Genomic DNA, 27,150 nt, shown 5'->3' with positions numbered 1-27,150 from the left:
CTGTGAATTTCATCTGGCCTCACCACCTGTTGTCAGCTGTATTTCACTCTGCAGCCTATAGCCTTCTGTTTCCCTTCGCATAGGCAAGAAGTAGGAATAGATCCAGATCCAACACCCCGAAGGGCAGAAACCCTAGACTGATCTAATTACTCCCAGTTGAGGCTTGAATCAGATTGAATCTGTACCGACTGGCAACCACTTAATTCAATTTTAGCGGCAAGAAGTGTTACACCATAAACAAGTCAAGCTGTCAGGCTGCAATGAAGAGAAGGAAGGAAAGATGGGACCAGGTCCAACAAATGTGGCTCAAACATGCACATGAAGTGTATCATAAAGAGAGGATCCAGCGGCAGATGAGAAAGAAAGTGCAATTATGGCTGGAACACTCCACCAGAAGTAGGAGGCTCCCTTTTTGATTGAAAATACCTTTAGTTTACTTGTTGCTTTGTCTCTCTTTGCTGTTATCATTGGGCCTCAGAAGGAATGAGCTGGGATTTCACTTAAGTCATAACCATCTTTGTTTTTACCTGAAAATGTCCTCATCTTTACACCTTTGTGTTCATTCCTTTTAAATTCTGGGTTGCCTTTGTTTACTTTTTCTGCCATATGACGCTCAAATATCCCCTGTCTTTTACTTCCAGATGGTATCCATCGCGTGGTTGCCCTCTGCACGCTGCGTGTCACCATCATCACTGACGACATGCTCACCAACAGCATCACCGTGCGTTTGGAAAACATGTCCCAGGAGCGCTTTCTCTCCCCCCTGCTCAGCCTCTTCCTCGACGGCGTGGCTGCGGTGCTCTCCACCAAACGTGAAGCAGTATTCGTGTTCAACATCCAGAACGACACCGATGTGCAAGGCTCCATCCTCAACGTTACCTTCTCCGCACTGCAACCCGGAGGTGCGCCGGGCAAAGGGACGTTCTTCCCCTCTGAGGATTTACAAGAGCAGATCTACCTCAACAGGACCCTGCTCAGGCTGATATCCTCTCAGGAGGTCAGAATGCACACACATAAATTCATATAATACAGACTTAGAAACAGCAAAAAAGGAGACATTGCTTTATTTACGTATCTGAAATTTCTCCTCCAGGTGCTGCCGTTTGATGACAACATCTGCCTGCGGGAGCCCTGTGAGAACTACATGAAGTGTGTGTCTGTTCTGAAGTTTGACAGCTCCCCTCCCTTCATCTCCTCTGACACGGTTCTGTTTCGGCCCATCCACCCCATCAACGGGCTGCGCTGCCGCTGTCCGGTCGGTTTCACTGGGGACTACTGCGAGACCGAGATTGACCTCTGCTATTCAGGGCCGTGCATGAACAACGGGAGGTGCCGCAGCCGGGAAGGAGGATACACCTGTGAATGCCTGGAAGACTTCACCGGTGAGTTAGTGAGAGATAACTGAGTACTGAAGAAGGTACTTTATGATTTTTGGAAGAAATCATAAGAAAAGAAAGAAAAAAATGTTTTTTATTTGCCTATTGTGTGTGTCCAAATTAAGACATATTCAAAAGTGTATTGTGCGGATGTGGCGGGCTCAGTTATTTCTGACATAGGTTTAAATGGCCTGAACAAAACGGCTAAACCGCACTGACAGGTTTAAAGGCTTCTGCTATTGTTGTAGTGTGAGGTCGACCCCAGTGCATGAAGGAAACGCATGCTTTGTATCCAGCTACATACACACGCACACACACACAGAGTGCAGTATAGTAGATTTATTACTGTAAAAAGGTGTATGGAATGCAGACTACACTGGTCAAACCAGCTTCATCTCAGATAACATTCAACATATAAGCTCCGGCTAATTATTAATTATCAATTAAACAATGCTATACAGCAGTGTTAACACATATTAGACTGAACAGATTAGTGATTATTTTAAACCTGGTGTAATATTTTACTTGTAACAAAGAGGAGTGTGTGTGTGTAATGTGAAAGGAATCTCACATAGTGGCAAATACAGACATTCTACAACAGTCTCTACTGTCATTGCGTGCTCTACGGTGCATCTAAGCATGTTTTAGCTCATCTTTTCTTGACATATATAACAGTAATAACAAGTTCACACTCGAAGAAGGCTGCCAGAAACATGACTGTAAGGGAATGCTGATGCTTCATGTTGCTTCAGTGTGTAGGCTGTATACAGTGTGCGGCATTTCATCATGACACTTGTGATAAATGCAATGTAATAATGCAGTAATTTGAAGCTGGAGGATGGTTGTAGCAGTGTGACAAGAAGTGAAGCAATGTGCCAACAAAACACAGCTAGCTAGGGAGCTAACAGTGTTCATATATCAGTATTAGAAGTGTTTTATAATGAACAAAAATGGATTAGCACACATTTTACGCAATAATTAAATGTACTTTATATACATAAATCACATGTAGTGTACCTTTAATTTCAACTCCAGGCATTACTATGTATTTTGAAAGTCCCCAGACTTTGTGTTATAATAATTCTGTAGACACTCATGCAGTAGATGAGCTCTGGGAAGACTTTGGCTTTCATCGTTCCCGTTGAAATCACTTTGCAAAATATTTCCCAGTGTCAGTGATCTTCCTCTCATACTTCCCCCTTGTACATCTGATACCTGACTGACTGTCTCCGCTCCTCTGTCTCTCCCTAATAGACCCTGCAGGGTCTCTGACAGCTCTCATGCCTCTTCTCTCTCTCTCTCAGTCTCTCCCAACACTCTGCCTACATGCCCTCCCTCTTTCCCTCTATCTTATCTGATGTAATTACCTGATTATACCTGTCTTTGTCACTCACAGGGCTTCTCGCTTCCTTCTCCTGCTGTCCATGTCCGTCTTCTCCACTCACCCATCATATTTCCCTTACCTACATCTGTCCTCTTTGAAGGTCACAGTTCAACTCCAGATAGTCATGGTCCATCAGGGGCCATTATGAGGCTGATGACAGCAGGGGCCCGTTCTGTCCTCCTTGGGTTTCCTACACATTACAGGGAAACAGATCCTTATAATTCTCCCTCGGAATAAAAGATTATGCTGCGGATTGAAGGGCCATTAGGTGTTGGGGGTCTGTGTGTGTGCACGCCCTGGATGGAGAGATCTTGTCTGGGCAGCAGGTTGTATGGGACACAAAGGCACCCATCGCAAATGGTATTACAGTCAGAACAAAACAAGGTATTAGTGAAGGAATTTAAATGAGCAGAGCCAGGAAGCTGTGCCCAAATAGTCATTTAGGAGGAATTCCCCATGCTGTGACCACAGACTGCAAATGAGATAATGTCATATAATGCATTATAAAACCAAAGCAGTGAAGGACAAACTTAAGGCAGCACCCATGATCAAAAAGAATGCAATGTGTTCACAGCATTTCAGAGGATACAAAGGTGTGTGTGGTGAAGCGTGTACACATGAAACACGCCAGCTTAAAATACAGTAGATATACTGCTTTATAACTTCTTAAACCACAAGCTTGCCAAAAAAGGATTTCACTGATTAACTGTTATGTGAACTTTGTACCGTTTAAAAGCATTAGCACAGGGTCAGCCATGGTTTGGACTTAACAGGAATGTTTCAGGTCTCATCCCTGTCTGTATTTGCTTCCTTTCTCCACTGTGACTCCCTTTCCAAGCTCCTTACTCCCCTTTATCTCCCATCCCCTCTCTCTTCCCTCCAAATATGGCCAAATTACCTTGTGGCTAAGACTCATGCTTCTCAGAAAAGACCTATAAACGGGGCTTTGTCAGTGTTCCTAATACTTAGATGGAGATAGGCCTTGCTTGTTTTAAAAAGGACAGAAAAAAACAGACAATTTATGCTGCAGGAGGAGGAGGCTGGGTTAAAAGTGCTTGACTGATAATCAAAAGCATCTTCTTAAAACAGCTGAATTCCAAGCAGCTGACACCTAGTCTGTATTTGAGTCAGCGGTGGTCAACACGCTTCACAGAAAACACAAAATGATGATAAATGGATAAGATAATATGACGCCATGGTAATTCATCATCCATGTGAGAGTTTGTTCAGACACATTTTTATTTATGTTGCAGGTGAACACTGTGAACTGAACGCATCGTCAGGCCGCTGCGTACCCGGTGTGTGCAAAAATGGTGGCAAGTGTGTGAACCGGCTGGCGGGTGGTTTCATGTGCGAGTGTCCACTGGGGGAGTTCGAGAAGCCGTACTGTGAGATGACCACCCGCAGCTTCCCCGGGCAGTCCTTCATAACCTTCAGAGGCCTGCGGCAGCGGTTCCACTTCACCATCTCCTTCACGTAAGATTTATTTTAGTAAAAACACCACAAATTTGTTTTAGAAGAAAAGGTGAATGCCCTATTAATATCGTTGGGAACGAACCAAGTTTATCTGGTACCTGTCACAAGTTGCTATTTATTTAGCTCCACATGCTAATGAAGCTCCCTCACTCAAAACCAACCTAATTTGCTACGTATGTTTAAGTGTTAAATAATATGTTCACTATCTAAATGCACTGTTTTCACAGCACTTAGAAGTTTTGTAAATTTTCTTTATTTTTTTTTTTGGACTGTGCTTTTTTAAGCTGATGCACAAATGGCTAGCTTATGAATGCTAGCTAAATGTTAGCGCCACAGTTAGCCTGGTTTCTTTCTAGCTTACTTAATTACTTAATGCACTTGTAAAAATGCTAATAAAATCACTTTTGGTGGCTAAATACATGATTTAATAAATTAAGCTAGCTAGTTAGCTGTACATGGTCATAATTCTGCAGCAAGGGAAAGTAAAAAGTTGAGATTTTATGACACACACAAAATACAAAGAATTTGCTACCAAATTCAGATAATACATTTCCTTTTAAAAATGTGTGAAATGTAAACTTTGGCAGCACCACCAGTGGATGGCTGTGATGCATGTAGTAGTGCGTGTGTAGTAAACAGTAATTTAACAGAGTTCAGTGAAGTAAAGTGTGTCAGCTAAGGCGTGCCGAGACATGTACACGCTTTTCCATTGTGTCTCAGCCACATCCACCTAGTGCACAGACACACACACAGCAGAAGAGAAGACGGCAACACACCACACATCATCTTTATGAGGTGTGCTTTTCAAACCGAAACTATTTGGAGGGGGGAAACCCCCAGTTCGGCAACTTTTTAGCAGTAAACATTATAATGACAAAAAAGATTTATAGCTTGTTTCTTTACCTCTTGTAGGTAAGATGAGTTTGATAAAGTGAGTTCATCAGTGAGAATGGTTTGTTGTGCGCCGGTAAAAACAGGAAAACACTGTGTGATGAGTTTCCCTTATCAGTGTTTGGGTACGGCCATCCTGACTTCCTGCCCTCTTGGCCTCACCGGCATCTGCCGGCTGACTCCTCTGCCCTCACCTTACTCTCTAAACAGCGACACAACTCTGTACCCACGTATGTGCTGGCTCATTTACCAGGTCTTTGTCTGTCTGTCACACGTGGAAATACTCATGAATCGTCAAAGGCAGGAGAGCTGTTTCCTGTCTAGGACCCACTGATTCTATGCTTCCTGCCTTTCCTTTCCAAGTGACTTTTCCTCAAGAGCTCCTCAGGCTTTTCATCATAAAGCTATCTGCAAGGTCCTCAACCTTTCAGTCCCGGTCTGTTTGAGTTGGATAGGTGCTTGGAAATGTGACAGGAAAAATGCGCTTAGAGCACAGAAAAAAAATCACAAACCTGAATGTTTATTGTTTCATTTTTGGACTATGAAATAAAAAAATAAAATTGTCTCTGCAGGTTTGCTACCAGAGAAAGAAATGCTCTGCTGCTCTACAACGGCAGGTTCAACGAGAAACATGACTTCATCGCCCTGGAGATCATTGATGAACAGATTCAGCTTACCTTCTCTGGAGGTAGGGGACACTGTGCCAACTTTCAGTAATTGGTGCATATCGGTTACATTATAAGCACATTAAGTCAGGTGTAAGTACACTTAATCTAAAGTGACTTTGACAAAGAGCAAGCAAAATAATTCTTATCAATGTGCTCTTTTGTTTGAAGCTGTGTGTGTGTGTGTGTGTGTGTGAAGGTATGAGGGGATGGGTGTGTTTTACTGTTTTAAAAGCAGCTGCCAGGACAATTAAAGATGGAGCGACTCTTCACACAAATTTGACTTTCTTTTTTCCAGTGTCCATGCAAACACTCAAATATACACATTTATACTGACTCTTGTGCACTAAAACACACCCACAATCATTGCTGAGACTGGTAACTTTTGGATTGCGGATCAAACACGCATTCTTTGGGCTGGTTGTTTTTATAAGTCTGTCTACTTTCCCATGGTACCATACAGGGAGAAATCCAGTTCAATATGATTATGGTGGGTGATGCCTGTTTGGGAGAGAAGCCAAGTCCTTGTGCCATGCTTAGGAACTGTAATATGTCTAAATGTTGACTCCATGAATCATCAAATTAAATACTCAGAGCTATGAGTCATGTTCAGTGAGAGAGGAGTCTTTGATTTGCTTGCAGCATTTTTCTGATACTTTGCTTCATTGGTAAAGTAGGGCATCACTTAATAACATCTTCTCCTCTTCACACAAACAGCTCGTGAGTTTACTGATTTCCAGAGCAGCAGATTTTTTTTTTTTTGCCCAGACTGCTCCTTCCCTCGACAAACAGAGTAAACCTTCTGTAAATCTGGTGCCATTGTTCTCCACAATCTTTGCACTGAGAGTCACTGATACCACAAAGTATTTAAGGCTTTCCCAACAGTTGATTTGTGATGTGCGTGTGTGTCTGTGTGTCTGCGTGTCTGTGTGTATATACAACAATATAGGACACAGTTAACCTTTAATGGTAATCGGTGAGCAATAACCAGGTGGTAAACATGCTTAATTTGGTTGATTGTAATTATGCAGAATAATTCAGTGATTGCAGTCTTTGTTGCTTTCATTCATTCCTCTTAGTGGCTATGGCTAATAAAATTACTATACTACTGTATATTTACTTTTTATTTTTTCCATGCTCTCTGTCTCTATCCAGGTGAGACAAAGACCACGGTGTCTCCTTACATCCCAGGTGGAGTCAGTGATGGTCAGTGGCACTCCGTCCAGCTCTATTACTACAACAAGGTAAGAAACATCCTCCTCCTCCTTCTCCTCCTCTTCTGCTTTCAGTAATCTTTACAGTTTACACTTCACACATCCTTTTCAGCATTAGAAACTGGATTATTTGGTGGGCGGTGAGATCATTCATTAATTAACCAGTGTTGACGCTTGGTGAGCTCAGGAGTGTGTCATGGAACTCAAGTGCATGAAATGTGTCTTTCTTTGAAGCTACCATGGCTGTTGACCTTGAGTGCTGATTTGGGAGATTATCCTCTCTATCTGAGGTGAACTCTGACATGGGTTCACCCCTCCGCTTTAGTCTTGGACACAGAATTATTGCTTCTCTGAAAGAAGCACAAGGGCCCTGCAGTAGATTAAAGAGTTCAAAAGTTCAGCAACTTTGCTCACCCTCTGCACAAGTGTGCTGTATATTTGTATAAATACTTACCTAATGGTAAAATCTGCTTTCAGTCTTAATCACTAACAACCGCAAGACATCCTATTTTGTGTCTAATATCATTTTGCAAGATGTTCCCACGATGGTCCTCTTGCTTCTTCTTTTAATTCAGAAAAGAGACAGTGATTATTTCACAAGCTGGTTCATGTATCCACTTCAGCTGTAATATTATATTAAATGGGCTTATATTGCAGTCAGTTGCTGGTGTTATTTTCCAACAAACATCCACAGCCTGCGGGCATTGTTCTTTGACCAGACAGGAAATAAGAAGACACTGTATATCTGAGGATGTATTATGTATGTATTCTATTATATGGCGTCTGTGTGTTTATTTTTCAGAAGTTAAAATTGTCATTTTGACAGCTGGGTGTGAGATTTGAGTGTGTTCTATCCTCATAAACCGCTTTAGTTCATAGCCCTCTAAAGCTAATCTGGTAACAGGTATCCATGTGGTAGGTCAGACCTTCCTTCACTTTCCAGATCTTCCTCAATGTTTGTGCTGTACCATCACTGTCTTGACCCCAGACATACTGTAGTGTATAGCATCACATTTCAGCAGCACCTGTGTTTTGCAACTTGTTAAAGAGAGTACCTGGGTTTCGTGGCCTAACACTTGCCTACAATAGTGCATCTTCTCACATTTCAGAGGTTGTTCACTTCTTTCTTGTCTCTGTGAGCTATAGAGCCTATAGCATACTTGGTTGCTTTGACAAGGAAGTATTCATCAAAGGTGATGAATCAAGCTGCCATACTTTCCCTTGTTAGCTGCAGGGTCACATCTGTACCCATTGTTTGAGGTATGTTTCGGCTGCATGTCCCTCTCTTCAACTCCTAAACAGGATAATGATGCTATAGAGACAATGGCTTACCCTGCTTTAAGGCTCCTCCTGACTGCAACAGGTATTATGTGCAGGATCCAGGCCGTTGGCACTGAAGACTTCTTTATTGTGTTTGTCAATTAGGTTGTTGAGTGTTTGTAAGAGTGTCACCCTGGAAACGAGATTAATGTCCACATCCCAACAGATTTTCTGCTTCATTCCTGTTCTGTGCTTTTCTTTTTTATTTAACTTAACTGATCCAGTAGGCCTGCTTTCCCCAAAACATGCAGATACAAGTAGCATGTGCACTTACACACACATTTTACACCAGTGTTATGTGTATCCTTGTGTTATTATTGTGTAAAGCTGAGGCAGGGAGTGTTCCACTAATGTCAGTCTTAATACACACCAGTGATTTGCAGAGCTGGTGACACATTCTGTTAAATTAGCCCAAGGTCAACTGTAGCACTGACACAGGGTCATCTTTTTTTGCATGTGCTGAATGATCAGAAGTCAGATTGACTGATGGTAATTTAATCCTGCATCAGTTGCTGGAGGGATTAGTGGAAATGTATATGGTAGAAAGCAGCAATGTTCTCACAATAGATTAGGCATGTTGACATGTGGAAGTATGGACAAGAATGAAGGCACATATATGTCTGCCGTGCATGAAAGAGAACACGCACACACACATCTCTGTAGGTAGCATTACTTGCATAGCCCAGAGAGACAAGAGCGAAGATCAGAGCTCACTGCTGCAGGTGATGTAATCCAGATTAATGTAGTGTAGTTCCCTTACTGTGCATTTGTTTTCTTTTGTGGAGCCGTTTGACAGGTTAGCTGGCTAAACAGAGGTATTCTAGTGAAGATGACTCATGTGTTTTTTTTATAGAGGATTAGCTTGTTGCAGTCAGTATTATTGTTCATTCAGCACTGACTAAATTAAATATGTTTAAAAAGTTGCTGCTGTAACATGATCATTGGCCTTTGTTCTTCTTTCTTCTATGTTAAAGTTCTATGTACAGTATCCACTGATTCTGTAAGCACATTTCCCAGGCATTTATGCTGTCAGAACTGACACACCAGGCAGTGTACGCAGTTTAATAATGTCCTAATCTTTAAATATTTTGATATGCGTTTGACAAAAATAACTCATTCTCATAACTCAGAACTCATGTCATTGTTGCCAGTTAATATTATCCTAACATCCTTTGATTATTGGTTGCAGTGTCACAGCATGAGATGCTTGTAACTTTCTCCTTTTGTTTGTTTTTGTTTAAACACTGCAACAGATGGTGCAGCCAGATTTAATAAACACTTTTTGCTCTTTTACAAATCACTCTTTGTAATATATTTCCAAATAGCTGTTGCAACTTAATCCAGGTCTAATTGTCCTAACAGAGCCCAACTTATTGTTTAACGGTCCTAACGGCACACGCACGCACACACACACACAGAGACGGTGGTTTATTGGGTCAGATGATGAGGCCAGTGTTTTTATGGGTGCCCCCTTTTTAAAGCTGCTGTTGCTGTTCTTAGAAGAAACGGGGTGCCTCTGCTAAAAAACAGGGGTCAGAGGTCAGGGGAGGGTTGGCATGACAACAGACGGATTTGTCATTGTTTTGCAATGATCTGGGTCGGTTGGAAAGCTGTGTGTGTTTGCAACTGTGGGGGTGTTTTGTGCATATGTCAGTGCTGCTGTTAGAGATGCTGCACAATAGAAGTGGAAGCATAGAGACATTTCTGAAATTCCAAAGAGCAAAGTCTCAAGGACGATAGACTGTGTCAGCAAATCTAAACAGGATACTCAGACACACAAATACAGATAGAGTGTTGAGAAGAGTATTCTGGGAGCACCAGGAGGTTTTGTTTTGGGTTTTGATGTACAGGAAATGATGTCTCTTGTTTCAGGAAATGATGTAATTTAGCTGGACACGGGGCAGGATGTCAGGATTGTATCTGCCAGGCCACCTGCATGGGTGTTTTTAGTGCAATTTGCTCACAAAAACACTGATATGCCCATGAAAAAAATATTCTTGATCTAAGATATAGTCACAGTGCAAAGCAAATGTGAAGCTTTAAAGTGTCTGTGGATGCTGTCATTCATCCAGGTCATAGTCAGAGTTTAAATCAAGGCAACTGGACTCAAGCATGAAAGTGATTAACATGGATTCTAATATTTATTCTCATGTTTTACCAGCTGTACATAAAAACAAGAAAAATATTCATAAGTGAAACATCAACTGTAAACCACAGCTATGAATACTGTGGATGCATCCACATGCCTCCAAACCCAGCAAAGCAGAGCAGAGCGTGACTGACGGCAGACATGACATACTAGTGTGTGTTTGCATTATTTTTTATAACGCTGCTTTTCAACCGTGATGTAAAACATGTTAATGGCACAGCACAGGCTTATATGGGCTGCGATATTTGCAGCTAGGGTGTGTAGACGGCATTCCCAGACAGGCTTAGCTGGCTCTTATCACCAGTGAGTACCAAAAGTTCACTTTTTTTTCTGTTCCTGCCATTCCTCCCTGGGCTTCACTGGTGCCATTTACGTGGGAAGGGGCTTTAATCATCAGAACATTAGTGCAAATTGCTTCACAGCATAGTGTGAAATAGTTTTTAATGTACAGTGTGTGTATTTCTGCACTCCACCTCTGCTGTACTCAACCACTGAGCTGGAATTAGAAACCTGTTACTAGGTTTTCACACGATAAGAGTAATGGAAACTTCAACAGAAATGTGTTCTGTGGGACGTCTGATGCAGATTAGACAGTGACGTCAAAAAGTAAACAACATTATCATTGTTTTTCGTTACACTATATTGTTATTTAAAAATTACTAAATAAAATAAAATCACAAATAATATGATTTGCTATAAAAAAAGTCTATTGTGTCTACAAATCTTGCACAGTCTTGCAAATACTAGAATATTTTTCTAAGAATTTTATGATTTAATACTAAATGAAGATCGATTTGAAATGTGATAACAATATGCTAAGCATTTTGCAAATGGGCATAGGGGCAACTGCAGACTCCATGGATGCATCATGTAATGAATGTATTTACTTAAGCCCACCAAGAGCCTGTGTTCCAATTATGCACATTAGATGTCCATAGGATAATGTGGTGCCTTGCGGTAACACTTGTGTGAGTCAGAGCAGACTGGTATATGGAAATCGACTCTATACCCAGTCAAAACACAAATTATTTCAAATGTTTTTATGCACTTATGCACTTGGTTTCCATCAGTGAATAGTTCTGGACCGTTATCTCAGCCTGAGCCATAATATAAACAGACTCTTACCCTCCTCTTTGTATTTCTCTCCGTCTCCTTGTTGATGTTTCGGGATTTATTATGTTTCCAAGATGAGCTGATATGACACACACACACAGCCTTACACAGATGCACACAGTGGATAATTGCTTTTAAAAATACACTGCGGAGAGCCTGTAAGTGGCTTTTGGAGTTGTCATCCATCTCCTTTTGTTGCAGTTTGAAGCCACATGTGGTTTTCCTGGGTGGCCGCAGTCAGTTAGAGGGACAGATGCATTCCTTATTAGGACACTCACACACTTCATCAGGGATAAACGGTGTGTGTGTGTGTGTTATGACTTCTATGCCATGTGTTTCTATACAGACCTGTCCAATATTGTGTATTCGCTGCTAAGTGCTTTTTTAGAAAGCTTAAGTAGTTATTTTTTTAGGTGAAGCCCCAGACTCACATTCCCCAGCAGGGTGTGTTTTCAGAGGAAGAGGCCATGTTATTCTTTGTTCTTCTTGATGTGTGTTTTTACAGACCTTGTGATGGACCTAAAGGTTATCATCACATCTAAACACACAGTGACTACCAGGGATCACTCTTTGACTAATTATAATACACAATATTTGTAGCTGTTTAAACAGTGTTTAGTGACTTTAGTGCTAATTGTTGACACGTGGAAGCTGGATTTCAGGGCTTTCACATGCTTGTGCCACAAGAGGCGCCCCCTCTGTTTTTCCTGCTGTAAATTTTACCTGCTGCTCTTCGCAGTGTGGTATAAATCTGCCAGGAACACTTTTGTCAACAGGCAGCAGTGCATGAGTTGTAGCCTATTGTTTGAGGTGGCGGGAGAGGTGTTTTTGAAGTGGGAAAGAAGGAATTTGTGTTTTGCTTTGGATGCTGTTGTTAGACTGGCTGGTAGCAAATGTAACAGTAGATACTTTAGCATGCATGGCTTAGTGCAAATCTCCTGATGTTTCTGTTGTTTTTGAATGAATTAAATATTTTTTGCACACCCAAAGAGGCAGGTGAAGAAATGTGCATGAACTCTGAGCACAGTGATGTGGCTTGGTTGTGGGCTGCAGCTCTAACGCGGTGTCTCTCTCTCACGGTGTCTCTCTCCCAGGACGGGGGGAGTCTGGTGGACTCCACTGGGGTTCTGCGGCTCCCGCTCTATACCGCCTGGCTGGAGCTCAATCATAAGGAGGTAACCTATGACCTCTAGCCTAGTCCCCACTGGTGTTTTTCTTCTTGCTCCCCCCCACATGGGTCTCGTTTAGTCCCTGCTTCTTCTTCTAGAACGGTCTCCCCTGAACTATACGCGCGCAGCTCGGGTACCCAATGGCCTATTATCGTAAGGTGGTAGCTTTGGTGTAGTCTGTGTTTTGCTGTAGATAGTGTGGTTTTGTTAGGAGGTTTTTGTGGACTCCAGTGTGACATGGCTTTCTTTACTATGTGCTACTATTGTTCCTGTTTCCCCAAACCCTTCAAGATGCTTACAGTGCTGCTTTCAAAACTCTGTTAAGTAGAGCCAGAAAGAAAAAATGGGTTAAGTTTTGTCATATAAATTGGCCGCTCTTCTTTATAGGTGTAAATTATACTGACAAACTACAGCTGGCAAGCTACCTTGCTGCGTGGTTATATATTTTAAAGGGTAAGGGCAGTTACATTTCTGCTGGAGAGTAGCTAGAAGCTAACCAGCAAATGACAAATATGCAGCACCGCTTGGATCTCTAGGATGACATTCAAAAACACACCTGCAATAACACAGGTGGTGCCATTTTATTGCTGTGGATGTTTTCTTACTCTTGAGACCATTAAAAAAGCCAATTTTACTTGGGTCACTACTCTGGTCTCCTTCACTGCATTTGTGGTCATATTGCTATTTAAATTATACCATCCCTGTGTGTGTACTTGCTGCTACTTTGTACTGACCTTGTTAATGTTTTAATTTTTATGGTTAGTGCTGTTGACCTAACACATTCAAAGCTAAGAGGCAAATGTTTTTAAAGGACAGGAAGGTTTAGAGGACAGCTTCTCATTGAGACATTGACCTTCTTCTTCTTTCTATCCAACCAGCACTCTGTCCTCCTGTACATAGGTAACTGCTTCGCTGCATTTCTCTTGCTTGGCTGCCAGTTATTGAACTAGTTGTAAATAAGCAAAAAGGACACTGTTGCATCGGCTCATTTGTCAGCTCTCCTTGACTTCTTCCATTGACAGTTGTTCAGGTGATATAAACATGTCTGAACTTTGGCAGGGAGGTAGTTTAGACTCCCATAGAGCAGTGATTGTGTTTTTTTTGGCAGCAGAGTGGCAGGTCGAACCACAGACTCTGTCAGGTTGGATTAATGCTCAGAGACGTCTCTCATAATGAACACGGACAGCAAGCGTCTCTCAGATCCCACGCTACTGTTTAGACTGTCATTTAGAGTGAGGGGTTTAATTTTAACATCCTTAATCTTTTCTTCTGTTTCACTGAGAGCCACACATGCCCTTATGTGCTGGTATTTGGAGAATTAACTAAATAATAGTGAAATATCAGATGAATGGTGCAAAAGTTGTAGCCAACTACAACTTCCACTGTAACAGCTGTGTGCACGTATGCGTATGTGTGTGTGTAGCTGAGAGAGTTCACAGCAGATGTGTGCAGTATTGTGTCATTGAGGAATAGAGATAAATCAGATAAACCTGTCACTACACAACGCCTTCATACACGACTGCTGGGCTCTGTCTCTTAACCCTCTCTGATTTTTACATTCCTCCCTCGCTCTCCTGTGATGTAAAAATGTGTCTCAGTGGAAGGAGGCAATTTCACACACCTCACCTAGCATGACCTAAACCTCTTATTAACATTGAGAGAGACAGACGGAGAGGAATTTTTGTTCGGGTTGGGGGTAGAAAAGAAGTGATAAAACAGCAAGGAGAAACTTTCATTTAGTTTATAGCTGCTCTGTTCTCCTGTCAGTAAATTGTCTTCCTCCCCCTGCCTCTCTTGTCTTCCTCTTATCTTTTTGCACCATATCTCTTATCTCTTATATGATCCCTATCAGGACTGCTTTTATTGAGTCACTGCTTTTTACAGCTAAACATTAGCATCAGTCCTGTTGATCCATAATTGTTTTATACTGTAAGCTGTATGAGTGTGTTTAGATGAGTTTGAGATGGTCATTTTACAGCAGCAGCCTTCTTAGAGGTCACACAGATTTAGGCATTACAGCTGCAAAATATCCAATTCTGATGGGTCAATTATAGCTTAAAAACCAGTTGATCACTCCGAATGGCTACATCTAGTCCACAAAAAGACACAAAATGTACTAGTGGGAAACTCACAGTGACTTAAACTAACAGTGTGTTTTGTTTTGTTTTTAAAGGTATTTTTGAGGCTTTTGTTTTGGTAGTTGATAAATAGGAAGTAATGGTGAGACAAAAGAGAGAGACAACAGGAGAGGGTGGACGACATGCATTAAAGGTGACAACTCCATAAGATTAGATATTTAGCTAAGATATTTAAGAGTATTGTCCTCATTTTGATCCTATTCAGGGTATGGCATTTACATAGAATTGATCATCTGTATACTGTTTTGCCTTGATATCTCAAATTTCAGTGATTAGCAGTAAAGAAGTAAATGTTTGTATGTAGCGCTATCCTGCTTCCTGGGTAGTTTTTCCAGGTAGTATAATCTAGATTTCTTGGTACAAGGATTAAATTATTTTAATGTAAATGAAATGCATGTAAATACACTCAGATCAGCAGCATTATCCACATTCAGGCTGGAAATGCAATAGGTGTGTGAAAGAGGTTAATCTGTAACAGTATTTTGAAACAAAAAAAAGGATAGTTAATCTAACGAGACAAAATCTGCCTGTAAAATGTGCCGTAACGAGCAGTAGAAACGCATCAATCAGAAGTTAATCCCATTGATGTTGGTGTACAGGCAGGTGGTCATGTTTGTCAAGTTGTAGAAGGAAGTTTCTCAAGCTGTTCCAAATAGTATACAGTTACTCTTACCTCACTCTGTGTGTCGCCTGCACATTTGTTTTGCTGCAGTAAGCTAACAATGGCCGCTGTCCATCTGTTAGGCTGATAGATAAAAGTGCGATGAGACGAAGAAGACAACAGTAACATATAGGCTTGAACGCAGGACATCGTAGCCGTGAGTAAAGCCTTTGGAAACTGTATGTGTGTGTGTGTGTGTGTGTGTGTGTGCATGTAAATGTGTGTGCTTGAATAATTCACACTTCTAGGTTTACATAGCCAGAGGGCAGGTGAGGTAATGTGGACATGACAGGGTTTGCTGCTGCCAGAGGGAAGGTGGGACACACTAGCCTGTGCAAGACAGAACCAAAAATCAACCGACACACACACAGGAGATATTGGTTTTGGTTCAGTGCCCATCTTTATTTTGGCTCCTGGTTTTCTCCAGTTTATATATCAGCATTAAAAGCTCTTTTCTGTGGGGCTTTATGATAATAAAAACCTATTCTTTTAATGTGGTTTCAACTTCTCCAACACACACACACCTTCAAGCATCAAGAGACCACAATTTCAAGTGTAGTTTTCAGCCAAGAATCAGAGTAACAATGGCATTTCCTCAGGCGAACGCAAATAAAATAAAAGACTGTGCGCCCTTCTTCCTGTATGATCAGAATGAACCGTGTGGCCGGCTGCAGCTCCACCATCCGCTTCCTGCCACTAGCTCACTCAACACACTTGTCTGCAGACATCCTTTCCATAGTTCCACATGCACAAGGACATAATTACCACTTCTGTCTCATTCTCTGCACACGCACAGACACATGCACACACACATATTTTCTGGTCATTAGTTGCTCATTCTGACAGTGTTTAGGGTGGTTTCTGACTAAGCTGTTGAACTGTGTTTTGCAAGTAACTCAATCTGCGCAGCACGGCTCTTTATCCAGGCCGCAGGGCTAGTTAAGTTATCATGTCAGGTTTGACAGGCATCCCTGTAGTAATAGAGGTGTCAGTGCATTTGTGTGTGTGTAAATGTATGCCCGAACTTTGTGCGTATGTATCCACATGTGTGGCCACTCTGCTCGTGTCCTCTGCACTCCTTGCCTTTGTGGCAAGCTGTGGGGATCAAGTGTGTTGCCATGGCTGCAGCAAGTATATCGCCCCTGGAGACGACACCTTAGAGAGAGGGAATCTCCAACAGGCCCAGAGTTGGGCAGAGGGTACCGTATTTTCACGACTATAAGGCGCACCTAAAAGTCTAAAATTTTCTCAAAAGTCGGCCTTGCGCCTTATAATACGGTGCGCCTTGTGTATGGGTTGAGTACCAGACACGGGGACGTGGTACGTAAACTACGTACGCTGGCAGCAATTCACCAATCAGCTGAACAGTACGTCATACGTACACTAAATAAGAGGCTCTCATGGGGCCCCTCAAACGAGGCCCAAGTGCACTCTAAAACAAGGGCTCAGATGAAGCCTGAAACACTATATGGTTCTGCAGGCTATGTTTGCAGGTTTGCATGAGTTTGTAACCTTATAATAAAAAAAAATAAACATAATTCCTGCTTACACACAGAACATAGACTGTGAATGTGTTTATAATAGTTGTGTTAATGCTCCTTAATCGTCCACATATTACATACACATTACACACATACCCTCAATAGATGTAGTTTAGCGCTGAAGGCACGCTGCGTGGATGTGTGTGTCGGTCTATCATATCAGCACATGTAGCAGCTGCAGCCCCTGAGAATTTAGGTTGCGGGTCTATTATGTACAACATCTCCTGTTTGGCTTCTTGTCTTTATCTCATCTTCTTCACTTGAGTGAACTCAAAAGAGATGATAAAAGACTGTAATCAGAGTTATTGCCCATTCAGACAAACCACCCTAACCCTTTAAAAGGTTTTCTTCACTGCTTTTGTCACACTTTCTCCATTATTTTCAATTTGTAGGTGGCTTGAAAACTAATTTGAGTCAATGTTTAATTTAATTTTATGTTTTGCTAAAAAGCATATGATTCATGACTACAAATTCTGTGTAGATGTTCACAAGGATGCACTTAAAACTAAAAAAGAGAAGGTGATTTACTGGACTTCTTAATCTGATATTTTTTTGGAGGAGTCCCAGTTCACTACACAGTCCTGTTGTACACTTATTGTTTTAATCAAATTCCTCCACATTTTACCTGTGTGTCTGTGATACAGACGGTCCACTTTCTGTCCCCTATATTGACTTTTTATGGCAAGTATTTCCTACTTATTTAGCCTATATGTCTGCTGCTTTCAGAACAAACGTCCCATCTTTGTTTACTCTCTCCAAGAGCACAGCAGAGGTCGTCCCCTGATCCCTGTTATTTTCCAGACCTGCTGAACACATATTATTTGTCAAAACTCCTACACCTACAACTACTAAACAGATTTCTGCTGTCAGTCCAAACAGTTAAAGATTTTTATTTTTTTTTGCTTTTTTTGGTGGGGAAAGGCACCTTTCAGTACCTATATAGAGGGTTAAATGGCTGGTTGCCATTGACAGGGGTGTGGTTTTCAACTGGAATGATTGCATTACAGATTCCACATAGAAGGTGATTATAGGATGCCGCCACACTGAGAAACATTCTGATAGGTTAGTGAGCCTGTACGTCTTATTTATAACAAGCTTTATGGGCACTAATGGGTGAAGACCAGTTGAGGAATAAGTTGACGGTGCCTGTTGTGGCCTCTGGAGCCTTGTCCTCTCTATCTATGCCCAACTGTTTATCTGACTCTCAGCTGTGGCGTCAGAGGTGTTGTGCTTCCTGTATGGAAAGTGCAAACACGTTTTTGCTAGAATCCATGGAAACAGGCCATGTTGAAAGGAGTGGCAGTGACAAATTATACTAAAACACCCTGTGGGTTAGAAAGTATGCCCGGACTGAAGCCCACCTAAGCCAATATAGAAGACAGTGCACCCCTCTGTTACTCTTTATTTTGTCCATTGTCTCATTTTTTTCTTGTCCGTCTACTTCCTTATTTTTGTCCTTTTCTTTTCCTTTTTTTTCCTCCCTTTGTTTGCTGTATCTCTGCCCCACCAGTATCTAATTACTCTAATCCTATTTATGTAGGAGACACACACGAACACACACACTCTTCCTATCCATGCCTCTTTTATCCCTTTTTTTCTTCTATTACATTTCCTTTCAATCAAATCTATATACAGTTGCAGCAAATTTCCTGAAATTTTAAATTTCCTGAAAACTTTGATTCAGTTGTCTTTTATTTTTAACTTGGAGCAGTTACAACGTGCACAAAAGAGTCTGAAAGTCTGTCTTGCTATAATTCATTCAGCCTTATAATTGCCTATGAGCCTTATGTAAACACTGCCCAGTGATCGGATCTGGGATCTGTAGTTCCATTGCTGCACCTTTTTACTGAGGCTTTTGCACTCCCTTGGGAGGCATAACAATGTAAACAACCACTGTCATTTTGCTGTAAATACGTTGAAGCAGTTGAATCATTAAGGAAACGCTCCATTGAACTTCGGTCTCAGGTTAGATATTAGAAGAACTAAAGCGATTTGGTGGCCTGATTTTCTAAGCTGATCCACATTTTCTCAGATCAACATTTGCCGGCCATGGGCCTTGATGAAGGAATTAGCCTACTTTGTAATCATTAGGTGCGAGCTAACGCACAATGGGTTTTATTGTCATATTAGGCCAAGAGAGGCCCGTGCACTTCTGCTCCAAGTCAGCTAGACATTGTTTGTGTATCGCTGACCCGCACTGATCAGGCCTTGCCAACTTTCTTAGATGGGATGAAAAGGAATAAAGAAATAAATCAAGCATAATTTTTTAACCAAATTCAGTTAGTTGAGAAACATACTGTACCAAGACACTGGTAAAATGTCATTTAGACACAAAATGAGACAGTAGATGTTTAAACTTTTATTTCATTTTCCAGCCTAACATTGGGCGTCTAGGCATCCCCCATGGACCCTCTGGAGAAAAGGTGGCTGTGGTTGCCGTGGACGACTGCGACATCTCCATGGCGATTCGCTTCGGGAAGCAGATTGGCAACTACTCCTGCGCCGCCCAGGGCACCCAGACTGGACAGAAGAAGTAAGAACACGTTCACTTTTTTCTTTTGTCCTCGCAGCCTTTTGTCTTCAGTTCCTCCCACACACTGCACACAAACTCCTCAGACTAATCTGCGAATATGTTTTACCTTGGGGGCTTCGCCAAATTGCCTTCATTACAACGGATTACACAACTCTCATTCTACCATCCTTCTGCTTGTATCTTTTAATCTCTGTGTTCATCCTTGTGGCCTTTCTGCTGTCAGACAACCAAAAGCTCATCTCATCACAAGCTTTAAAGGATTTACTGTGTGTTTACCACTCACTAATCAATTTTTATTTTTATTGTGTGAGTTCTTTTTATGAGGCTTTTACAGAGCTGCATGCTGAGACACATTTAGTATGCAAAGGGTGGGGACAGAACGAGAGAGAAAGCTTCAAAGGGGAGTTAATGAGGTTACATTCCTTCAAGAACTTGTTGCACAGGTCACAGACACTGAGAAGCGTTTAGCGGATGCTTTAACCGTGTCACGCTAGAATATTCAAACATACACTGTTATGTAATGTGGTGCAGACCAACAAAAGTTTCACTGTCAGAAAGGTCTTGAAATGGAGTGTGACTAAGGTGGACATTGAGAATCATGTGGGGTTCAGTTTGGGGAAATTTAAGCTTTTTTGAAGCTCAAAACTAGCAAAACTGTTCCTTTTTCCAAGCAGACAAAGATGGTTACACGAAAATGTCCTTTAAAGAGAAATAGTCGACTAAATTCAAATAATCTCTCTGTATTTCTTTAAATGTGGACCAAAATGATAGTGACAAAATGGTCATGATTAGCCTCACTACAACAAAAACATATTTTACATTACAAAACATATACAAAACATTGCAATTGAGGCATTCATTTTTTGCTCATGATGTCAAATGCCCCCAACCACTTCAGACGTGTAAGGTTGTTTCATTATCAGTCATATTAGTTCTGCTGCCTCTTTTTCTTCTTTTTGTCTGCTGTGTTTGTTATCTTGTGTAGTTCTGCACTTCTGCGTCCCGGGTCCCAAAGTCAATCAACCCCTTAGCTTAAAAAAACACAGGCTTCCTTCTACAACAGCCCACTAAACAGCTCATTTGAATTTAGAGCTATAGACACTAAAACAGCTACTTTTGAACTGGTTTTAAACCAGAGGTATGCAATATATTAAGCTGAAATGCATCTTTTAAATGTGAAGTAATATGGGATTTTTTTAAAATAAATAATATATATTTTTTCTCATTTGATTCCTAAAAGACTTTCATTGATCTCTTCTTGTTCCCCACCTAGCAACAGTGTCTATGCTGGGCACATGCAACTTATATATTTAGAGGGGTTTTGAGCACAGCATTGCACCAAGTCTCCTAAAGCCTCTTTGGTGTTTGATGTGAGTGTTTTAGAAGCTCTTGGTGTAAGCAGCTTCTCATATGACGGAGTATGTTAAACCTGATGTCGAGGAGATGTTAGAAATAACCTTTTGACAGCTTTAAGCCTTGAACACAATAACCAGATATCAGAAATGTCAGTCATACTAAGAGTTAATGCCTTACCTCAGCCAGCCTTTCAGGTGTAAAGTGGGGACACAATATATAGTTTACATTGCCAATTAATTGTGAACCCGACTCTATTGTACCATTTTGTACAACGATCAAACAGTTGACATTAAGTTAATTATTTGCATTTTGGATGGCTTCTGCAGGTCTTTGGACTTGACAGGGCCACTGCTGCTAGGTGGTGTTCCCAACCTGCCCGAGGACTTCCCAATCAGGAACAGGGACTTTGTGGGCTGCATGAGAAACCTGAGCATCGATAGCAAACCTATTGACATGGCTAGCTACATTGCTAACAACGGCACTACAGCAGGTTTGATATTAAGTTTTGTCTCAGAAATAGAGACACAGTTTTCTGTCCGACTGACTGACTGATGGTGAAATGATTGTATTATTAATCTACAGGGTGTCCAGCAAAGAAAAACTTCTGCACAAATGAAGTGTGTCAGAATGGAGGCGTGTGTGTTAGCAAGTGGAACACTTACAGCTGCGAGTGCCCTACTGGCTATGGCGGCAAAAACTGTGAGCAAGGTAAGAAACTGACAGACATAGCGCTTTGTTTCTTTTTGCAGAGGACAAGGTCTGTTTGATTGCTAAAAAAATCTATGGGAAAATAGTGTCAAAACATGAATCATCTGCCTACACATATAAACACAACTCTGGCCAACTATACATGTGTCCTCTTGCTCATCTGTGAGCTTCTGTACATACATGTTTGTTTACCTGCTGCATGTTTGTCTTGAGGACTTCCAGGAAAGAGTGTTAGTCTGGGAGATCAAATGGGATAACGAACACCTCCTCTGAGTCAGCCTGACTCATGTAGCCTTGACAATGGAAAGTCTCAGTGAAGCCTCAGCTCTTTATCATAGAGTCAGTGAGCATGGCCTTAGGTTTAAAGTTTTGTGACAAAGACTGCCTCACTCATCAAAATCTAGACTCCAAGGATGAAACAAAGGATGCACACACATGCATTGAGCTTTGGCTGCAAATATGTGACAGGCGGCAGCTCATGTTACAAAGCAAACCAGCATAAAGTGCATATAGCCAGAAACATAGTGAGGGTTTATGAGTTTGGCAGTGTTTTCTTGTTAGCCAATGAACACTGTTGTTATTTACACTCCATAACTTCTCTCATGTTCTTCGAAGGTAATAGGAGACCTTTGATTTCTTCCTTCAGGGCCAGGTTCCAAACAAAGTGTAAAGGTGTGAATACCTGTTCTTGCCCTCTCCTCTATGAGGTAGCCGCCTAGCCTATGCCAGGCCCCAGTATCTAGTGTCAGAACTGGGCCAGGATCACAGCAATCTGGGATGAGGTTTTGGCCACTCTGCTGCTTGTTGACACGTTTGCTTCGAGGCTTCACACACTTTGCCACATGAGAAACAAGACATTTGTTATTGTGCATTTTACTGCCAAAATCTTCCAGACAGGACAAACATTAAAAGTTGTCTGCCTAGCTGTTTTTTCCACTTAAAATAAAACATTTTATTGCTAGACCATTTTAAAGAAAATGAAAATATTAGCTATTGCTAATGGGCTAAACTTTGATAGTGAAACAGGTAACTTGGTAAATATCTGTATGTTATGCACATGTCTAAGCCTGTGCTGCACCATGTGTTAAATGCCACCTAGCATACCCAAGGATGGTAAAATCACCTGTTAAACATCAGAGTGTTATTTATCTCAACCTATGCTCTGTATGTAACACTACTTAGCAAACGTTAACATATTTACAGGCTAAGCTAAGATGGTTAGTGCTACATTCCCACATTTGTTATTACAGCCTTACAGAACAGATAAGTCATAAGTTACTGATAATTAAGGAGTGGCAGTTTTTTGTGTGTACCCAGATAGCTTTTTTTACTTCATGGTGGATTAATCTTTGACAAAATAGTCAGACTAAAGCCTGTGTTAGAACCAGGAGCAAATATGTGCTTTGTCTGATAATTACAGCTTGTGTGTGAGCGTATTTACAAGTGCTTCAGTTGAAATATGTGCCCCGGGGACCAGACAACATGCTGTGGGTTATACAGGAGGAAACACTACATGTATAATCTATTGAAAGTATGACCCTGCTTTATGAAGGGGTGACACTGTTTGCTCTCTAAACATCAGCACAAACAGCTTTTTAAAGCCGGAGTTTTATATGCAATGCAGTATAAGCATGAGATTTTTTTAAAACTAATGAAGCACTAATAATTCTTCTTCCTAATCTTGCCTTGTCCCTCTGTATAGTGATGCCATCTCCTCAGTTCTTTGATGGCCAGGCACTTGTGTCTTGGAGCGAACCCGACATCACCATCGCTGTTCCCTGGTACATCGGCCTCATGTTCCGCACCAGGCAGCCCGCTGGGACCCTGATGCAGGCCAACGCTGGGCCCTCTTCCACCATCAATCTCATGGTAAGACACAAAAAGTACTTTTAGAATTGTAGGGAAATTGTATGAAGCTAATGTCTCCATCTTGCCTCCACCCAGGTGAGAGAGCAGCAGGTCCGTATGGAGGTGTTGCTGAGACAGCAGTTGTTGGCGTCGCTGAGCTTCCCCCAAGTGCGAGTCAATGATGGGGAGTGGCACCACTTGTTGGTAGAACTGAGAAGCATTAAAGATGGCAAGGACATCAAATACATGGCCTCTGTGTCCCTGGACTATGGCATATACCAGGTACAGGGCGTATTATTTCATTATTAGTGACGTTAGTAGATAAAGCTGGAAAATGTTCTCACTTTGAGTTCTGTCTTTTTAAGCAGAAGTCAGTGGAGATTGGCAACGACCTCCCAGGTCAGAAGGTGCAGACGCTTCATGTTGGAGGTCTTCCTGGAGAAGGAAACCATGTCAACAAAGGATTTGTTGGCTGCATACAGGTATGTGTGTTCCTGTTCTTTTTTTTATGCTTTCTTTTCCTCGTCTTCCTCATCAACTTATGCTCTCTATCAGGGCGTGCGCATGGGCGAGACATCCAACAACGTAGCCAACGTGAACATGGCTCAGGGCCTGAAGATCCGCGTGGAAGACGGCTGCGACTTGGCAGACCCATGTGACTCTAACATCTGCCCTGAGAACAGCCACTGCAGCGATGAATGGACCGCCCACACCTGTGTCTGTGACCCAGGTGCAGTAATACAAAAATACAAAAAGACTTCGAGTACAAACTGCATTTTGCTAAGTGTCATTTTTTGTCTGTACTGCAGGTTACTTCGGTAAGGAGTGTGTGGACGCTTGTCAGCTCAACCCTTGTGAGCACGTTTCCACATGTGTACGCAAACCAAGCTCCTCCCACGGTTACACCTGCGAATGTGGACAAAACTACTATGGCCAGTACTGTGAGAACAAGTAAGATTTGTCCTTCTATGGATTTCTGTGTGCATCTAAGAGCAAGAGGGTGCACTGTGTGGACTGCACCTTTTCAAGTCTTAACTCCTCAAAATCCAGATGTTCCAAACAACACAACACAGAGTAAAATGGACTTTGCCTCCCACACAGACAAAGCCCCTCAATCTTCTTTGGTTTAGCTTGGCTGTTGCTCTTTTTGTAATGTTGCCAGTCTTTCGGTGCAGCTTTATTAGTCAGTAATCTGAGCTTGACTGCATGTGTGTGTAAGAGAGTGAGAGGAAAAGATCAAAAAGGAACAGGCAAAGTATCAGCCATCTGTAGGGGAGTTTGTTAAGCGCTGGTGTGAGAGTTCACGTGAATTAGCCAGCCCGGATTGCGAGCCAGTCTTTTTCCCCTGAACCCTGACCCCTATGACACGCATCACTTCCTGTCTTAAGCAGGATGTGGGATTCCCCCTGCATGGTTGGCTGATCCTCCATAGGTATTTAGTCTTTCCTGCCCTCATACTGCCGCTCGTCCCCTATCAGATCACATCGCAGCGATGGAAATCACATCTCTCAGTCAGGAGAAAGAAAGTCTGTGTGTTTGTTTTCAAAGATCTTAGAAGTATAGAGGAAGTTTATTTTAGATTCATAAATTTGGAGATAAACTAAACGGATAATCAGCTGTTTGTTTGTTTTTGGACACCAATTCAGTAACAAGTCCAAACCAGATCAGCCATTACTTTGCTTTGTATGATCCCAGAAGGCATGAAAAGTTAAACAGGTGCATTAGTCATGATGCTGACTGTACTGACAGTTTCTGTTTGCAAAGCGTTCATTCTTTAATGTTCACATTTTTGTGGTGACAGGGTGGAGAAGCCGTGTCCTCAAGGTTGGTGGGGCAACCCCATGTGTGGACCCTGTAACTGTGACACAGACAGAGGATTTCACAAGGACTGCAACAAGACCACTGGAGAGTGTCGCTGCAAGGTAAAGGCATACAGTACATCCATTTACAGAACTATTTCTGCTTTATGTGAAATCTACTCAAGACAGTAACTGGTTTAATCAGCAGGAATGATTGGCTTATGCAACCGACTAAAAGCCAGTTGGTTATTATTGGATGCATTCTGATTGCATGTCTTCTTGAACTTATGTAAGAGTTTAGTTTAATTATTCATGTCTTTTGCAGGAAAACCACTATCGTCCAGAGGGTGACGACACCTGCTACCCCTGCGAGTGTTTCTCTCTTGGCTCTGATTCTCGAACCTGTGACCCCGTGACTGGGCAGTGCCCATGCAAAGGAGGAGTTATCGGCCGTCAGTGTAACCGATGTGATAACCCCTTTGCTGAAGTCACTCCCACAGGATGTGAGGGTATGTAAACAAAATATGTTTTTACATTTTATTAATTTGCCAATGTAACCGTGTTCTTCACACATTATTCTACTAATTTCAGTTTATAAGTAAATTTAGAACTAGAACTAATTTATAGTTTATTTAGTAAAAAGTTTATCAAAAGTTACACGGACAGTAAGAAGAAAGTAATCGTCATCAAAACTTGGTTTGTATTATTTATCTAAATGTTTCGGGTTCACAAAGCTGGCCCGGATGAATCAGATGAAGTGTCAAAAGGAGACAAATAGTGTCGCTCACATCTGCTGGTGTTGCAGTTGAGCTAACTTCACATCTTTGTCGCCACCCAGTCAAGCAGAAGAAGCAAATCTGGCTAGTGGGCTAACTTGGCAGTGGCACTGCACACACACAATACAGTAGCGATGAATAGAAGACAAGGTCCCACAGCAAAATGAATGTCAGTATGTGCTTTCTGTTTGACACCAATATGAAGCTCTGCAGCGTGTTTGGACTCTTAATAGATGTAAACTACTAAATCTGTGGTGACAGTATGGCTCCTTTATGGGCAAACTGTTTGGGTTGAAGGGATTCGAATGCAGAGAAGGAGACAATATAAAGGAAGAAGAAGAGCTTTCTTTGGTTGTTTCCCATGGGTCAATGAGATGTGACCACCCCTGACCAGGCCTCATACCAATCTGTCATCTGCACTAAAAGGCCCGACAGAAAGTCAGTAAATTTGCAGTTATTATTACTGCAGCTTTCTGTGATGATGTGTGTCTAGAAAAAATGACACTCACAATGCTCATATTAATCAAATTCAAACAAGTGCTATGGCAGTAAAGTCCGTAAGAGTTAATAAAACTTTGTGAGATTATAAAGGAGCCACAAACAAGTCTGCAACAGATCCAAACCTGGTTGGTCCTAGACCCAGATATGCTGAAATGAATTATGTACCACAGCTTGTGTAATAACCCTCCAGGATTAATGTGGTTGAATGTCACCATGTTGGTCTGTCTGGCTGTTTCATAAAGTAAAGTGGATCAACCTAGCCGGCGGGTGTGATAAATAGTAAAATTGTTGCGTTACCAATGTTCACATGGAACAGTTGGGATTCTAGAGACATATAAGACCCAAAGGAAACAAACATGGTGGGGGTGGGAGGGTTAGCTGATGGAAGTAAAGCATTACAGATTAATTGTGAAATCTTTTGTCACCCAAAATCATGCAAGACACACATCTCCATCAAAAAAGAATGCCGTCCCTATCATTGCTATACATGCCATCTTAAATATGCCTGATTTCACTATGTGAACAGAGAATA

The 27,150-nt window shown here is 41.7% G+C and overlaps 1 protein-coding gene across 6 annotated transcripts in view; it reads left to right on the top strand.

The window, feature by feature from the left end:
- Positions 1 to 27,150, top strand: part of celsr1a (cadherin EGF LAG seven-pass G-type receptor 1a) — a 68,517-nt gene that overhangs the window by 28,446 nt on the left and 12,921 nt on the right. For 4 of the 6 annotated variants that reach the window (XM_028400824.1, XM_028400825.1, XM_028400821.1 and 1 more), the window contains exons 2-17: positions 642 to 997; positions 1,094 to 1,382; positions 4,014 to 4,236; positions 5,700 to 5,815; positions 6,948 to 7,036; positions 12,683 to 12,763; positions 19,473 to 19,630; positions 21,313 to 21,476; positions 21,569 to 21,694; positions 23,397 to 23,563; positions 23,639 to 23,824; positions 23,911 to 24,024; positions 24,098 to 24,272; positions 24,352 to 24,493; positions 25,344 to 25,464; positions 25,667 to 25,850. In XM_028400824.1, the coding sequence (XP_028256625.1) occupies positions 642 to 997; positions 1,094 to 1,382; positions 4,014 to 4,236; positions 5,700 to 5,815; positions 6,948 to 7,036; positions 12,683 to 12,763; positions 19,473 to 19,630; positions 21,313 to 21,476; positions 21,569 to 21,694; positions 23,397 to 23,563; positions 23,639 to 23,824; positions 23,911 to 24,024; positions 24,098 to 24,272; positions 24,352 to 24,493; positions 25,344 to 25,464; positions 25,667 to 25,850 (2,691 nt within the window). The remainder of the gene's footprint in view (positions 1 to 641; positions 998 to 1,093; positions 1,383 to 4,013; positions 4,237 to 5,699; positions 5,816 to 6,947; positions 7,037 to 12,682; positions 12,764 to 19,472; positions 19,631 to 21,312; positions 21,477 to 21,568; positions 21,695 to 23,396; positions 23,564 to 23,638; positions 23,825 to 23,910; positions 24,025 to 24,097; positions 24,273 to 24,351; positions 24,494 to 25,343; positions 25,465 to 25,666; positions 25,851 to 27,150) is intronic. The other 2 variants (XM_028400827.1, XM_028400826.1) reach the window with 1 other exon arrangement.

This window comes from Parambassis ranga, chromosome 2, assembly GCF_900634625.1.
Source record: "Parambassis ranga chromosome 2, fParRan2.1, whole genome shotgun sequence".
In the NCBI taxonomy this organism is placed as follows: Eukaryota; Metazoa; Chordata; class Actinopteri; family Ambassidae; genus Parambassis; species Parambassis ranga.
The sequence above is the reverse complement of the archived record's forward strand: the minus strand, read 5'-3'. Positions and strand labels throughout refer to the sequence as shown.